This window comes from Eumetopias jubatus, unplaced genomic scaffold (genome assembly GCF_037043125.1).
Source record: "Eumetopias jubatus isolate StellerSeaLion01/CBP00866 unplaced genomic scaffold, mEumJub1_p1.0 scaffold_4, whole genome shotgun sequence".
Taxonomy (NCBI): domain Eukaryota; kingdom Metazoa; phylum Chordata; class Mammalia; order Carnivora; family Otariidae; genus Eumetopias; species Eumetopias jubatus.
The window spans coordinates 160,664,466-160,680,983 of NW_028274810.1; the positions used below are offsets into that span (position 1 = coordinate 160,664,466).

The window sequence follows — 16,518 nt, forward strand, 5'->3', positions numbered from 1 at the left end:
GAAACTCTGGAAGCAAATTAATTCAAGGAATCCACATTTCCCTCTGCCCACAGAGGAGAATAACACGGAAAGAAAATAATCAGATGCAGCTATAGCCAACATCGTGTGGCAGGGTGGGACTGGGGTGCAGAGGGTTCAGAAAGAAAGCCGAGGGCAGAGAACGGAACTCCAGGCTGTGTGCTGCAGGGCCCACTTCCTGAATGAAGTACCCATCTCTTTTAAGAGGATCGTCAGCCAAGGTAGTGGGAATGCAAGAAAGGGAAATGAAAGACTTCTTTCTCCTGGCCCTGGAGATCAGCCAGCCAACTGCGTCAAGCCCAGTGCTAGCAGAATTTTTCCTCTGGGATTTCAGACCCACACACAGTACTTCGGTGCACAGGGAAAAGCCCGGACTCGAGCTATAGGGAACGTGCAGTTCCCGTTACGGCCACCAGGTGACGCAGTGATCCTAACTACAGCCGCTCTGCGAGTCTGGGAGAAAACAAATTCTGTAGAAGACCAGAAGACCTAGAGTTAACCATCAATCCCAGAAGACCTCTAGAAAATGAAGAAGTGCTGATAACTACTTATTAATATATACATTTTTTCCATGTCAGATTCCTAATTCTGTCAGATTCTGAGTTTGTCCATTCGGGAACAGGATAAAACAGTTCAGGCTCTGGAATTAACACCCCAGCTCTAATACTTCGGTGACCATAGGCAAGTCGCTTGACTTATCTAAGACCCAGTTTCCTCGTTTGTAAAATATGGATCATGATAACACCACACTGATGGGGTTTGTTCTGAGGATGGTATGAACAGTACATGTTGGCTGCTAATATTTTGTTTTCCTTTTTACCCATTTGACAATTTGAGAAGCGTGGGTGTGGAGAGAAGGGGTGCTCACCTCCATTCTCCATTCTGTCCCCACATTGACTATATCAGTGTTGGTGCAGCTCAAGACACCGCATCCCTCAGCAACTTCAGCCACCTTGGACTTCTTTAGGGTTAATGAGAGAGGCCAACCTACGATCAGGTGAGGGGTGAGGGCAGCAGTGACAGGGGCAGAAATCAGGGGTGGTACAAGGACACCTGACTCAGGACTCTGCCTTTCAGAACATCAGCAGCAACTCAAAGACAATCACTACATTCCGGCCTTCATCGTTTTCATTTATTTTTACAGGTGTCTTGACAATGAACCATTTTACCCATGGGCTAGGGAGAATCTCAGGTCGGAGGGAAAAAAGTGCTGAGTTAACATAAGGTGCTTCAGTAATTACTGTGCAGTAGTAAACAATGAATTCATCATTTGCTCCACTCTGCATTTTCAATCCTTCAGAACCAAAAAGCAATGAGTCACTTTAAATTGTGAATGAAAAGGAAACAAACCCGTAAATCCCTCACCAATAAGCCGTTGCTAGTCTCTGTGCGCTGACTTAATTCCTAACCCACTAATTCAGAGCAGAGAGTGCCTTCTGCAAGAACTGACGCTCCAGAAATAGACCCATCTGTTAGAACTGCCAGGGAGGGCGGTGCTACGAAAAGCAGCTCGGGGTCACACTGTACGGATTTCGTGGTGATGACACAGCATGGCCAGCCAGATCGGGGGAACGGATTGGCTTCAGGGAGGATCGGCATACAGAAGAGTGAGATCTAGGCACTTTAGTGACAGGATCTCAGAATAATCTGCCAGGCAATATAGAAGATCTGGAGCCTTGGACCTCGAAGGACTTCAGAAATCACCTAGCCCACCCTTTCCAAGTTACAGGACCATTTGATCATGTCCAGAAATATCCAGATTATCCCAAAGATGAGAGGCACTTGTAGAATCCACTGGTGAGAAAATATACAATGAGTAGGGATTTTTATGAATTCACGAATGCTTTTGTCGTTGCTCTAGAAATCATTTTAAATCAACTTTATTTAGGAAATTTACACACAATAAAATGAACCCATTTTAAGAATACATTTCAGGGGGTTTTGACTGATCTCTCCACCTGAGGAACCACCGCTCCAACCAAGGCCAGCACTCCTCATGCCCCTCTGCAGTCAAATGCCCCCCACAACCCCCACAAAAACCAATTCTCTGACTTGTGTCATCATAGGTCAGTTTCTCATATTGCCGCACTTCAAGTAAGTGGAATCATACAGTGTGTACTATCTGGTGTACAAAATCCCACGTGTTGGCAACCAGAATGCTCATTCGTTGCTGGTGGGAATGTAAAATGGTACAGCCACTTTGTAAAACAGTTTGGCAGTTTCTTATAAAGTTAAATATATGCTTACCATATGACCCAGCAATTCCACTTCTAGATATTTACCTAAGAGATAAGAAAACATATGTCCACAAAAAGACTTGTAGACTTGCGGTTCAGAGCAGTTTTATTCATTATCACTCCAAACTGCAAACAACTCAAATGTCCCTAAACAGGTAAATGGAGAAACAAATTGTGGCATATTCACTCAACAGAATACTACACCACAATAAAAGGAATCAAACTACCCACACATGAAACAGCGGGTGAATCTCAAAAACATTATGCTGAGGTAAAGTAGCCAGACACAAAAGAATACGTTTTGTATTATTCCATTTACGAAAATCTTTTCTTTCTTTCTTTTTTTTTTTTTTATATCATCACAGCATCTGTAAGCAGTGCATATAGATGGGAGATGTTGAATCCATGTTTGGTATACATTTGAATTCACCCATCACTTTGCACTCACCTCACACCTCCGAGATTACTTGTTCAGTCCTCCTGTCTTACAAATAAGGAAATAAAGCCCCAAAGTTGAGATGACATGTATAAGGCTGCTTTCCCAATAAAGGAAAGAACTGGAACCCCTACCAGCTTCTAGGCAGTTAATGAATTTTTAAATACGTCTGTTCACTTCTCAGTCTTTTGGAACGTGCTGAGGGTCTGAGGGGAACTCTTGGTCCTCAAAGAGCCATTGGAGCCTCTGCCAAGCAGTGTGGGTTCCTGCCACGGGCCTCAGACTGAGGGAGCATGTATAATGCAGGCCGAACGCATCTCTGCAGAATAAGTGGACACTTCCCTTCCCTGAAGGACCCTGGTCCTCTCTGGGGACGCTTGGATGTATGAACATACACACCCATACACACGTACACACATGCACATACATCTCAATTGCCATATAAGACATATGTGAGGTTCTTCAAAATTACCTCCAAAAAAGCAACTTGGTATTAACCCCAGGCTGCTGTGTGGTCAACGGGGCAGTAAAGTGATATTCATGTACCTTCTGGAGTATAGCTTTAGTTGGACTTATCCCTAGGCATGTTATGGAATACTTCCAAATTCAGCCACGTTTCCACTCTTGGAACCGATGGTGACCTTCAGCCGTCATCTTGTCGGTCCCGTGGGCCAGTCTCAGTTCTTTCAGGAAGATAGAAGCTACTCTGATGTGTTCCAGGTATGAAACGGCTCAAAGCCAGGGCTGAGCCTTGCTGTGGGAAGGGCGAGCAGAGAAAAGATGAGGGAAGCCCTGGCCAAAGCTCTCGGCCTCCAGCTCCAAGCGGCTGGTGCCGGAGTCGGTGTGAAAACTGCTGCAAAGCGGAAGCAGCTCCAGGAAGCTGTCTCCAGCCCGGGTAGCCTACTGCCCCCAAGTCAGGTGACTCCGAAGAACTTGCCTGGAAGCTGCTGAGACGCTACCCCCCCACACACCCCCCAAGGGCATGGGCCTGTGTGAGATCCCAGGGCTCTGGCTCTAACTGCCCGGAGCTGCACTCCTCTGGGGGTGGGCGCCAGGGATAAAGGAAGCGAACTTATCGAAGACCCCAGCACAGCTTGCTCCCCAGCCAACAGGGGCCTCGGCTCCCAAGGACATCCCAGCTTTGGGAACTTCTGAGAGCTGCGAGGAGCAGCCCCGGCTCAAGCACAGATGGGCACGTCCAGCGGATGGGCCTCTGTGACTCCACCAGCAACTTTGCTGGCTTTGGCCTCCTTGAGTGAGCCGGGACCCAGGTGGCAACCCAGGCGATGTTTATTTAGCTATTTTTTCCTGTTCTCCTCCTCCCATGGCTTGTTGTTGGGTTGTTTTTGTTTTTGTTTTTGTTTTTTTAATGGAACCACAAGTGGTCTGTTTGTAGTCCAGGGATTGCTTTCCATTGGGTGTCCTTAGGGGACTTTGCCAAGTACTTAATCACCACGTAAGGGGCCTCATGGTTTGACATAAGGACATCCTTCACCTGGGTAGAGAGAAGCCACTTGACTCCATTTGAGATGAGATCATCTTTTCAGTGTCCTTTTATTCTCCCAAATTATTCAAGCAACTGTTATAGGGCGGCTTCCATTTTTAAAGAAATGACTTTTTAAAATTAAAAATAGGATAATCTTGGGCGCCTGGGTGGCTCAGCTGGTTAAGCGACTGCCTTCGGCTCAAGTCATGATCTGGAGTCCCGGGATCGAGTCCCGCATCGGGCTCCCTGCTCAGCAGGGAGTCTGCTTCTCCCTCTGACCCTCCCCCCTCTCATGCTCTCTCTATCTCATTCTCTTTCTCAAATAAATAAATAAATAAATAAATCTTTAAAAAAAATAGGATAATCTTTACATTTGGAGATTAATGTGAAAAGAAGGTACCCCTCCCCAGTATTTCCAGCTTGCAATAATACATGTTTACTTGCATTAAATATCATATCCTCCCCCCAAAAGAGATAATGTTCATATATTTCTTATAACCTACTTTCCCCTGTATCAGTCAAGGCTCAGGCAGGAAGTGGGCCTTGCACTACCAGTGGCGTAATTGAGAAGAGTATAATGAAGAAGCTCTTCACAAGGGTGCAGACAGGGTTGGGGGACATCAGAAGAAGGTACCCCGGCAGCTAACAACATTACCACCCCTAAGCCTGAAAAGGCAAAGAAACAGAGTGGTTTCCAGAACCCATGGGGTTATCAAAACTGAAAATACCACCAGAAGTGTTAGTTTTAGGAGGAGAAATGTAGCCACAGCCCACCTGTGGCCAGGCAGACAGGAAGCTGAGGGAATCCGTACCCTCTTGCCTTCTGGTCTCTCCTCCTGCCTCCCCACCTCCTGCCAGTGCCTCCCATTGGCCAAATCAACCAGAAACCAGAGGGCAAGGGCATCCACTGATGCATAAAGGTGAGCCTCCAGGCACTGAGCTGGGCGGAGAAGGGAGTGGTAGGGACCCATAGAGACAAAGAGCAAGTATCAGCAATTCCCTCCCACACGGGGAACTTGTTTTCTCACGTCAAAGAAGCTTTTCTGACAACTTCATTTTTAAAATTCCTTACTATGCAGTTATATGGAATTAATTTAACCCATCTCCCCATAATTCCCTCAGTAACCTTGAGATGATTTCTGATTTCTTGCTAGTCTAAATAGCAGTGCGATGAGCATCTTTATACACATGTCTTTGCAGACATGCCAAATGATTTTCTTAGGATAGATCCCTAAAAGTTGAATTGGGTCAAAATGATAAGCGTTTTCCAAAGCTTAATCTGCATTGCTCTTAAATTTAGAGACAGGAAATATCTGTGCATGGGTACATTATAAGGGCAGAGCTCTGGCAGTTTGGGATAAAATGGGATAATAAATGAAAGACGTTATTCAAAGGAAATGCCAAAAAGAAGAAGTAGAGGAGAGAAAGCAGAGCTTTCCCTCTCTGAAGGGGTTTGGGAGTGCCCCTCCCCAAACACAGTTAAAGGTCTCCCCACCATATGTAATTATGTTTCTGAGTCCGCATTTGCAACCACAGGAACTTTCTCTATACATCTGGAGTGTAATACTACGTAAAGGCCTTCTGATTGCTTTTGCTAATGACCTGAGTCATTATAAATTAGACAATCATTTTTCCTGCTGCACATATTCCACTTTCTTCTGGTGAACTTAGACCTTCCTCAAATACCTACCAGTGCAGGGTTTGTAAGGCTGGAAGGAAAAAGTACTATATGGAGTGAAGAGAAAATCATCTATAATTCAGTGTTCACCACACCTGCCATGGACCTGCACTGAGAAGTGAACTTGCAGCCAGGTAAGATGATCAAGTGGTAATCATCCTAGGAAATCTTCCTGAATTCCACAGAACAACAATCTTTTTGACAAACATTCTTTGAACATCGATTGTTTACTAAGTACATTCCAAAATGCTTAAGTAAATTAAGATGTCTCAAATATGGCTCATTGCTGTGGGCCCCAAAACACAACTTTCCCAAGATTCAACACAACAAATTCTAATTGTTGGGCAAGAAGTCATGGTTCCTACTCTCAGAGAGCTTCCCATGATCAAAGCTATTTAGTCCATCCCCAGCGTGTTTCTTGGAAACCCAGCAAAAGAAAAAAACAAGGAGGAAGCAAAGTTGATCACTTTTCATATCCATTACCTACTTTTCTTTGGGCAACAGATTTCTGTGGAGTCCTTAGCAGGGGCTAAAAAAAAAAAGGGGGGGGGTGTGATTGAGGAGATGATACTCAAACAACTGCAATTGGTAGTTATCCTAATTCCAAGGGATTTAGAGAGGATATTGGTCAGCTTCATTGTATCAGCTATTTCCTCCTAACTAAGGAGAGGAGTTATACCAATGATATTTATTTTTCTATAATGAGTACCGAGCTTTACTGCTTATCAACTTAAAAAAACAAATGTTTGACATATTCCTGCAAGGACTAGGAATAGCAGTCTTATAAATAATACTTGTAATGGCACAAAAATACCAGTGTGATAGTCATTTCCTAAAACACTCAGCAATTTGAACCTTTAAAAAATTTCTAAGATGTAGAAGGAATTGGGCTCTGTGTTGTGTAATACTCTGCTATTAACCGACTCATAGGATAGGAACCATCCAATGACATCGGACAAGTGTCCTAACTTTTTGGGTTCTGGTTTCCGCCCAGGAATATGAAAATAGTACCATATGCCTCGCCTGGTCCTTCCCCAGTCTCTAAAGCAACCACTTCAGCCTTCTCTGCTCCCCTCGGTGCTCCCACACGGCCTCCCCGCTCTGCCCTTCGCTTTGACCTCACTTCCTACCCCACTGAAAAATTAGAAGCGTTCAGACAGGACTGCCTTTTTTTTTTTTTTTAATCGGCAAACTAACTGAATCTACATCCCTCCCTTGGTTTTCTTTTCTTCCACGGGAGAACTGCCCTGCTGCCATCCAAGGCAGTCCCCCCAGCCAGGCTGGAGGTGATGGGGCCGAATCCTCTTCTGCAGGGCCTCACCCTGTGGTTCTCCGCCCCCCACCCCCGAATCTCTACTACACTGTCCATCTATTCTTCCCTTGCAACTGTTCCCATCAGCATAAAAACCTCACTTCTCTCAATCCCACTTACTCTCCAATCCATGGCAGTCTGACTTCCTTCCCCACTACTCTGCGAAACCTGCTCCTGTCTGGGCCACCGACAGCTGCCATGGATGGCCTCCGTGGGACTCTTCCCAGTCCTTGTTCAATGCCGTTGGCCACATCTTCCTTCTGGAACACTTTCTTCTACCTCTGCCGTAATACTGCACTGTCTTGATTTCCTCTCTCTCTCTCTCTCTCTCTCTCTCTCTCTCGGACTGCTCCTGCTATCTATCTATCTATCATCTATCTCTGCTCCTGCTCTCTCTCTCCCCAGTGGGAAATACCGGATGCTGCAGAGTCCTGGGCCTTCTACTCATCTCTAGTTGCATTTTTCCCTAGATGATCTCATCCAGACCTAAGTTTTTTCTGTTTTTGTTTTAAAGATTTTATTTATTTATTTGACAGAGAGAGAGACAGCGAGAGCAGGAACACAAGCAGGGGGAGTGGGAGAGGGAGAAGCAGACTCCCCGCCGAGCAGGGAGCCCGATGCGGGGCTCGCTCCCAGGACCCTGGGATCATGACCTGAGCTGAAGGCAGATGCTTAACGACTGAGCCACCCAGGTGCCCCAGACCTAAGTTTTAAGTAGTCCTTCAGCTCCTGACTCCAGACTTCTGTCTCTCGCCCTGACTTCCCCTGAGTTCCAGGCTCATATGTCCAGTGCCGTACTTGCCACTTCTTCCTGATCTATAATAGGTATCTCAAAATTAACATATTCGAAACAGAACCACAATTTGCCTAGCTATGCAAGTCGTCTTTAATAGTATCATGTGCCTGGCCTCATATTCAACCCAAAGCAAGTACTGTTGGATCTGCCTCTAAAATATATCTTAAATGTGTCTGCTTTTCTCCATGCTCACTGCCCAGTCTTCTTCCATCCACCGTTTTCTCTGACCGGCGGTAGCATGACACAGGCAACCTTATTGCTCTCTCCCCAAAACAGAGTGGTATTTTTTTCAAAAGATTTTATTTATTTCAGAGAGAGAGTGCACAAGTGGGGGAGACAGGCCAAGGGAGAGGGAGAAGCAGACTCCCTGCTGAGCAAGGAGCCTGATGCGGGCTCGATCCCAGGACCCCAGGATCATAGCCTGAGTATAAGGCAGATGCTTAACTGACTGAGCCACCCAGGTGCCCCTGGAGTGATGTTTTTTAAAACCTAAATCATATAATCATATATCACTCCCCTGCTTAAACCCCTTCAGTAGCTTCTCTTTTATTTTAGAATAAAGCCCAAATTCCTTACTTTCACCTACAAGACCCTGAGGATCTGGCCCTCCTTGCCTGTCTGCCTTATCTCCGATCATTCTCTCTCTCTCTCTCTCATTGCCCTCTAAACTCACTCTTCTTTCTAGCCCTCCAATCTGCCAAGCTCTTCTTCCTCCTTCCCCTGGAAAACTCCAACTCTTAGCATGGCTACCTACTGCTCCAACCTTTGGGTCCTGGGTCAAAAGTCACCTTCTAGAGGTCTTCTCTGACCTACAGCTGCTCTGCATCCCTCTCCAGGAAACTTACCATAGCTGAGGCAATCACCATTTATTAGCATTTCTGTCTCTCCCTTACTAGCATGTAAGTTCCTGGAGAGCAGCTTTTCTCTCTCTCTCTATCTGTCTCCATCTCTGGCACCTGGAATATTCCTTGCTAAATAGCTGTTTAGTTTAATTAATCAAAGAATACCATCAGCAAAAAGGTTTGGAATGAATCAAGAAGTGTTTTTATCTTTCATGACTTTATTTCCAGACAGCCATTTGGACTCTCAGGTACATGTAATTTCAGTTTGAGTCATTAATTCCCTTAAGTGGAAGATATTTTTTAATAGTTTAGCTTCATTGTTTGAAAAATGGGTAAAAAGCACTCCTAGTGTGAGGGTTTGTTTATTAATACTGTTAAGTCATTCTATGCTTTGAATACAAAATACCAAGCAGAGCTCCTTCCTGTGAACCTTTGGGGCTGAGGGGCAGGATCTAAACTTTCCCCCTTTTGTTCACCCTACAGCCCATGTGTTTAGATCAGTGACCCCAGGAGATCAGGGAACCTGAGACTTGTGAACTGTCTCCTTAGAATAAACACAGACTCATCAGGATTGTGGACTTTAAAGTTTCCTAAGTATGTGTTTGCTTCTCAGCTTCCTTCACACCCTTCTTGGGCTCCGGCCCCAGCTCCATGTAGCGGCAGCTCCTGGATAGCTCAGAGTGGTCCGCTGCCAGGCCAAGCATCCCCCAGCTGCCGGTGACGCCCAGGCGCTGAGGCAGGGATGGCTGGCTTGCGGTGTCGTGAATGCCAGCCACCCAGGCAGAGCCTCGGGGACACTTGGGGCTGCCGGCTCACGGAGCCCCCAGGCAGGGTGGTGGCTGTCACTAGTCCACTCTAGCTGACTGCAGCTGTGTGCTGCTGTAATTTTCCCTCCACTGGCCATGCTGAAAGTGGCCGTTGCCCAACACACAGGCTCCTCCTCCATTCTGGAGGGTTCCAAGTGTCTTTTCAATTGAGAAATGTACAAAAAGTCTTCGGTGGGGGTGGCTGTCTGGATCAGGATACTAATCCCATCAGGAATACCTGAAGGAGTCATCTTCTAAATGTGTAAATGATTGCCCCATAACACAGGGCATATACTGGGCAGCCCCACAAGGGCTGGATGGCAGAAATCCTCCTGGACTTGGAAACAAAGCTACATCAATCCCATCGGTTCAGGGAAGGTGTCCCCGCCACTATGTTTATTGGTAAGGGTAGGCCTACTGTTGAAACAGCCTATTTCCAAACCTCAGTGCCTTAACACCATAAAGGTTTATTTATTTCATATGTCACAATCCACTCAGGTCAGCTGGGAGTGGTGAAGGGAGTACCTCCGCTCCACACAGTCCTCCAGGGACCCAGGCTCCCTCCTCCTATTACGGGGATTCTTAACCTGGAGTCCACAGGTCCCCAAAAGGGTGGACAGAATTCAGAGGGTCTGTGAACTTGGAGTAGGAAAAAAGTATATTTTCATTGTCATTAACCTCTTAACTATAATTCAGCATCTCCTGCAGTTATGATTGACAGCATCAAACCACAATATTAGTGTCACCTGTGACTTTACTACCAATAGGAAGCAGAGATAGTTTCATATCACATTATAATTTTAGCAGATATCATGAAATCTCACTTAGGCTTAACACGACTTTGAAATGATGGTAGTTATTAGACTCACTTCAAGACCTTGTTATTCAATATGTTCATTAAAGAATACATACAGTATCAACCATATCACAAAATATTTTTAATATTTTGATAACTGTATTTCAGTACACTTGCTCTTCTTTGTATTTCTATGTGTTTTATTTTAAATGTTAAAAAATATTACTTTGCCTAGGTTTCATGTGAAACTGCCAAAAGGGTGCATAGCAAACAAAAGATTAAGAAGCCCCGATCAAGTGGGTCTCCTGAGTCCTTGAGCATCCTCTGCGTCTAGTCAGCAGCCTGGGCTGGAATGGCACTGCCAGGTAGTTTAGGGACAAGTCTTAGAAGGAATATCTATCACTTCTGCCCATATTCCATTAGTCCTAAGTCAGTCACATGTCCCCACCGGACCGCAAGGGAGGCTGGGAAATGAGGTGTAGCTGTGTGCTCAGGAGGAAAAGGAAATGGGGATCAGTGAGCACACAGAAGTGACTGTCACCAGGCCTATGGGAATAATCAGCAAAGCGGTGGCATCCCAAGGACAAGGGCCCTCTCTGGAGAAAACTAATCTCCTGTCAAATTCATTTCAGGAAGTATAATCATAATAATACCATAAAAACTACCATTGGTTGAATAATTATTCCTGTTGGTGTCATGCTAAAAGATTCACTTTCATGACCTCATTTAATCCCATAATAACCCTCTGAGACAGGTCCTGTTACTGTTCCTACTTAATAAGTAAGGGAACCAAGGACTTGAGAAAGTGAGTCCAAAATCAGTGCTCTCAATCACTGTGCTGGACTATTTTGGGAAAACACTGAGACCCTTGAAAAGAAGGTGGCGTTGTGTCCTGGTGGAAAGAGCAGTTCCTGGAGCCCAACTCCCTGCATTCCCAGCTTTGCTTGAAGCTGGTTTATTCACTGGGCACAATTTACTGAAACTCTCTATGAATCTATAAAATGGTGGCAATGATAGTATCTATCTCTTAGAATTAAATGAGGTAAACTTTCGTAACAGCACGTGGCATATGGTAAGTGCTCGACTGATGTTAGATACCGTCATTAACGCCTAAATGACACTGTGACCACCTTAATAAAAGTGAACTAAATATTCAGGGCAACTTAGTATCCATGAAGGATGCAGAAAAATGCCTGAGATCACCAAGATCCTTACCAGCTGGCAGGGAGGGGGCTGCTCCCTAGAATGGTATGCTGAATTATAGTCAAGATGATGGGAAGTTGTTACCTTTTTTTAAAAAAAAGATTTATTTATTTATTTTGGAGGAAAAGAGAGAGAGAGAGTGCAAGGTGGAGGGGCAGAGGGAGAAGGAATGGAAGAGAATCTGAAGCAGAGTCCCCAGTGAGGACCCAGTCCAACACGGGGCTCGATCCCACGACCATGAGATCATGACCTTGGCCAAAATCAAGTCAGACGCTTAACTGACTGAGTCGCCCAGGCACCCCAAATTGTTACTTTTCTCTTTTTTTAAGATTTATTTAGTTAGTTAGTTATTTGAGGGAGATAGAGCACAAGTGGAAGGGAGGGGAAGAGGGAAAAGCAGGCTCCCCGCTGAGCAAGGAGCCCAATGCACGACTCGATCCGAGGACCCTGGGATCATGACCTGAGCCAAAGACAGACGCTTAACCGACTGAGCCACCCAGGCGCCCAAGTTGTTTCTTTTCTAAAGAAGGTGGAGAAAATATGTTGGGATGACAGAAAATATGGATGGGTTAGTTTTCATTTTAATATAACTTTCTCCTGTTTACAGAATTCTATGAAGGTGATGTTCAAATGCCTGTGGAAGAACTGCGGGAAGGTGCTGAGCACTGCGGCGGGAATCCAGAAACACATACGGACCATCCATCTTGGGTAAGGCAACCCTCCCTTCAGGGCTTAGTGTGGCCTCCAGGAGCTCAACTTCGGGCCACCTGCACTCAGAAATTACACACCACACTAAGTCTGAACACAGGAATGGAGACTGGGCTTGCTTGGTCTTCGTAATCCCTGTGGAGATGGCCACTCAGATCACACGGGCCAATATGGCACAGTGGAAAGAATGTGGATTTAACCTTGCAAAACCTCCCCAATTTGCTTACTAAGTGACCTTAGGCAATCTACTGCTCTGAGCCTCAGTACCCTCTGAAAATGAGGCTAATAGTAATATCAGCCCAGCAGGGTCATGTGTAAGGGTCAAAAATAAAATGTATGTGAGAATGTATTTAAAAAATATAGAACACTAGGGTAGGGTGGGTTCCTTGGACCCCCTGAAATTTTCTGTCAAATTAAATGTGCATTTTTTTCCCAATAGGGAGTATTTGTGACTTTGAGCCTCAAAAGCATATATATAGCCTCAAAAGGGCTTAAGAACCACTGTGTCCATCAGTGCTGTGGTTTCTACTCTTATGATAGCTGGTGACTTGGCTCCATCATTTTCTGTTTCTCAAATAAGCCCTTTACCTATATGCTCTATGCTTTTCCTTGTGTTGTATAAAAACCTTTCTAAGGAAAGAGAACACAGAGTTTCCAGCAGCAGTGACTAGGGGTCCTACCAGAGGGGCGGTGGAGGTTCAGCAGTCTTGTCCTTTAGTCTCTGGGTCTTTCCTGCCCAGGGACGTCAGACAGAGAAGGACCTTGGGAGGCTGTACATCATAATCAGTGTGTATAAGGCAAATCCAAATGCATGACCAAGTCCCCAAATGCTTAGACAAAGGAGTCCTTTCAACAAGATGAGTATCGAGAAATAAACACTACAGTCACGCTGCCCAGCAAGGGACAAATTTAGGAAATGCATCATCCATACAAAAGTTGTATAAAAAGAAAATAAAAACGGGTTATAAGGTAATTCTGCTGATCTGTGCAGGTGGGCTCCTTCAAGGACTGTGGAGAGAAGCAGGGATCTAGCGCGCTTACCTGTAGTGCCGAGGTTTGGGGACACAGCCAGACCCTTCCAGAGTATAGCACACGGAAGGTTACGGAGCTCTGGGGGCATGGTGCCGCAAGGCTGGGCTTCTGCTCACCTCACCAGGGGGGCTGTCTACCTTCACCCTCCAAGAAACACACACCCAAACACTGCAGGGCAGAATACCCTCATTCCTGTTTCTGAAGGCTCCAGGGAAGGAAATCCTGCAGTGTCTCCCCTCAAACCTCATTGTCAGGACAACTCATAATGCAAATAGCTTAGAGTTATTTAAAGGTTTAGAAAAAAAACTTCCCGAAGCTATAACCAGGAGCTAGGGTATTTGTTTTCAAGTCCATCTGCCCAGAAAACTGAACCCTATTCAGTACCTCGAAGAAGCGCATGCCGCACATATGTATTTATAGACCATAAGTGGCATCTCACGATTTTTCTTTGAGCTCCCGGGCTGCTCTCATGGTGGGTAAAATTCAAAATGCAGCCACTACTATTTGCTTCCCTAGGATTCCCTTTTTACATTGTGCTCTTAAAATTGGTGAATTAGGATTCACAACCCTGCCGGCCACTGCCCAGGGATGGGCGTGGGTCAGCAGAACTCCAAGGCCAGTCTGTGTGTATATGAAGCCTGAGGCCTGAGCTCTCTCACGGACTGGGGGAGGGAAATCACCTTTGCTTTAATCCATGAGCTCAATTATGTGATGTAGGACGATGGAACATTTTAATGAATGTTGGCTGGTGGGGAGAGAAGGGGAGCATACCAAAGCCAGAATATATAATATATATCACATCTGATATAGCTGCAGTGCGCACCAAGAGTATAAAAATTACACTGTTTTTCTCTTAAATCTCACTCCACTCTTGTACAGCAGGGGCTGATCCTGATTTATCCCTGTGTGGGACACACAGTTTCCCCGAGGCCTGTGTGTCTATTAGTGGCCCTCAGCAGCCAGTAACAACTCGGCCTGCCCTTTACTGGAAAGGAAGTGGGGACAGGAATAGAATAGGCGCACATTCTTGGGCCCACTCTCTGGGGTCTTTAATGGTATGCTTGTCAGAAAGCCAAGCCCTGCCAGACCTGGTACAGTCCAGAGACACCTCCCCAGACGCCTCGGCCTGAGAGCTCAGGGAAATGGGACAAGGTTGGGAGAAGCCGCAGATATGACCAGACAGAAAGGCTGAGTAGAAGGGGAGATTTTTATTTTAGGTTCTATATAGGACTTGGAAGTGGGGGGGTGGGGGGGTCAGTTTATTCCAAGTGAGTGATCTACTACTGCTGGATATGTTCATGAAATTTGGGGATACCTCATGGGAGGGAGATGTACAGAGGCCATCCTATAAAACCAGGTTGCTAGACATGTGCCACTTCTCTAGAAATTAACAAATTGAATAAATCTTTTCTAAGGTGATGGACAGGGGCGCTTGGGTGGTTCAGTCGGTTAAGCGTCTGCCTTCGGCTCAGGTCATGATCTCAGGGTCCTGGGATCCAGCCGCTCCCCCCACCTTGGGCTCCCTGCTCAGTGGGAAGTCTGATTCTCCCTCCACCTCTGCCCCTCCCTCCCAGCTTATGCTCCCTCTCTCTCCCCCTCAAATAAATAAATAAAATCTTAGGAAAAAAATAAAACAGAATTAAGAAAAAGTCATCTGACTAAAGTAAAAAAAAAATTTAAAAAGATAAGGTGATGGACAATTATTTTATTTTACTCAAAACTTTCTGTGGAAAAGTACAATTGCCCATGTCTCAGGGAGACCATTGAAAACACCAAGAAGATATTTCTCTGGGTGATAGTAAAAATTGAGGCCTTCTAACTTCAACTTTAGTTTAATTTCAATAAACGGTGCTTACAATGTGTGAAGCACACTTCTACACCCTGTATGTTTATTTGCTTAATCTTCACAAAAAGCAGGCACTATGATTATCCCCGTTTCATCAGTGATGAGCCCGAAGCACTGGGCCATGGAGGCTGCCTCAATCTCACACACAGCTGGAGGGTGTCAGGATTTGAACCCGGGAAATCTGACTCTGGGATTAATGCTGATAATCACCATGCTACAAGGACCTCAGCTTCATCCATTCAACATTTAATAGGCACCTACTGTGTGCTGGATACATCCATAGGTGTGGGGTGACACAGAACAAACAAGACATAGTCCTAGAGAATCACAGTCTTAGGGAGGTGACGAGGATTTAAAAAAAATTACAAAAATGTGCCAAATAATTAAGTAAAATGAATTAAATAGAATGAATACACTTCAAAGGGAGCATAGAGGATCTAGCAGTGAGGAGTAACGTCGTGACTTCTAACCTTCAAAATGCATCCCAAATTTGACTTCTGGTCACTTTCATCGCCAGCCCCTCTTGCCCAGACACTGCCAACACTCATCTGGATGATCAATGGCAACAGCCTTCTTGCAGGCCTCCCGCTCTCGCTCCTGCCCTCTGTCCTCTGTTCTCCAGACACTAGCCAGAGTGCTCCTTCTAAAAAGTACCTTAGATGCCGCATAAGCCCCCCGGCTTCCATCACACTGGGAATAACGTGCAGGGCTATTCCTTGGACTACAAAGCCCTGTGCCACCTTGCCTCTGTCTGTTTCACTCCTGGTCCCCTGAGCATCAGCCACAGGCCTCTCTGCCCTTGGTGGAAAACACCGATACTGCCCACCCCAGAGCCGCGTGCTGCTCTTCACCGCATGATCTTCCCGCGCATCCTGCTGCGGGTTTTTCCCTCACGTCGCTCAGGCCCCTGCTCACACGTCACCTCTTCAGAGAGACTTCCTCTGAACACTCTCTTTAAAATAAATGCCTTCCCTTCATCAACTACCCTGCTAAAGGACACTAAGTCTGCTTAATTGGGCGCCTGGGTGGCTCAGTTGGTTAAGCAACTGCCTTCGGCTCAGGTCATGATCCTGGAGTCCCGGGATCGAGTCCCGCATCGGGCTCCCTGCTCAGCAGGGAGTCTGCTTCTCCCTCTGACCCTCTTCCCTCTCATGCTCTCTCTATCTCATTCTCTCTCTCAAATAAATAAATAAAATCTTTAAAAAAATAAATAAATAAATCTGCTTAATTTTTCTCTCTGGGATTTATCACCACCTGATATATTAAATATACTTCTCTTTATGGGTTCCTTGTCTGCCTCCCCCACTAGAATGTAAGTTCCA

General features: G+C 45.6%; 1 protein-coding gene across 3 annotated transcripts in view; it reads left to right on the forward strand.

Moving 5' to 3' along the window:
• The window catches only part of ZNF704 (zinc finger protein 704), a 225,323-nt gene that overhangs the window by 196,891 nt on the left and 11,914 nt on the right, over positions 1–16,518 (forward strand). For all 3 annotated transcript variants that reach the window (XM_088023126.1, XM_088023127.1, XM_028110726.2), the window contains one exon: positions 12,218–12,318. In XM_088023126.1, the coding sequence (XP_087879252.1) occupies positions 12,218–12,318 (101 nt within the window). The remainder of the gene's footprint in view (positions 1–12,217; positions 12,319–16,518) is intronic.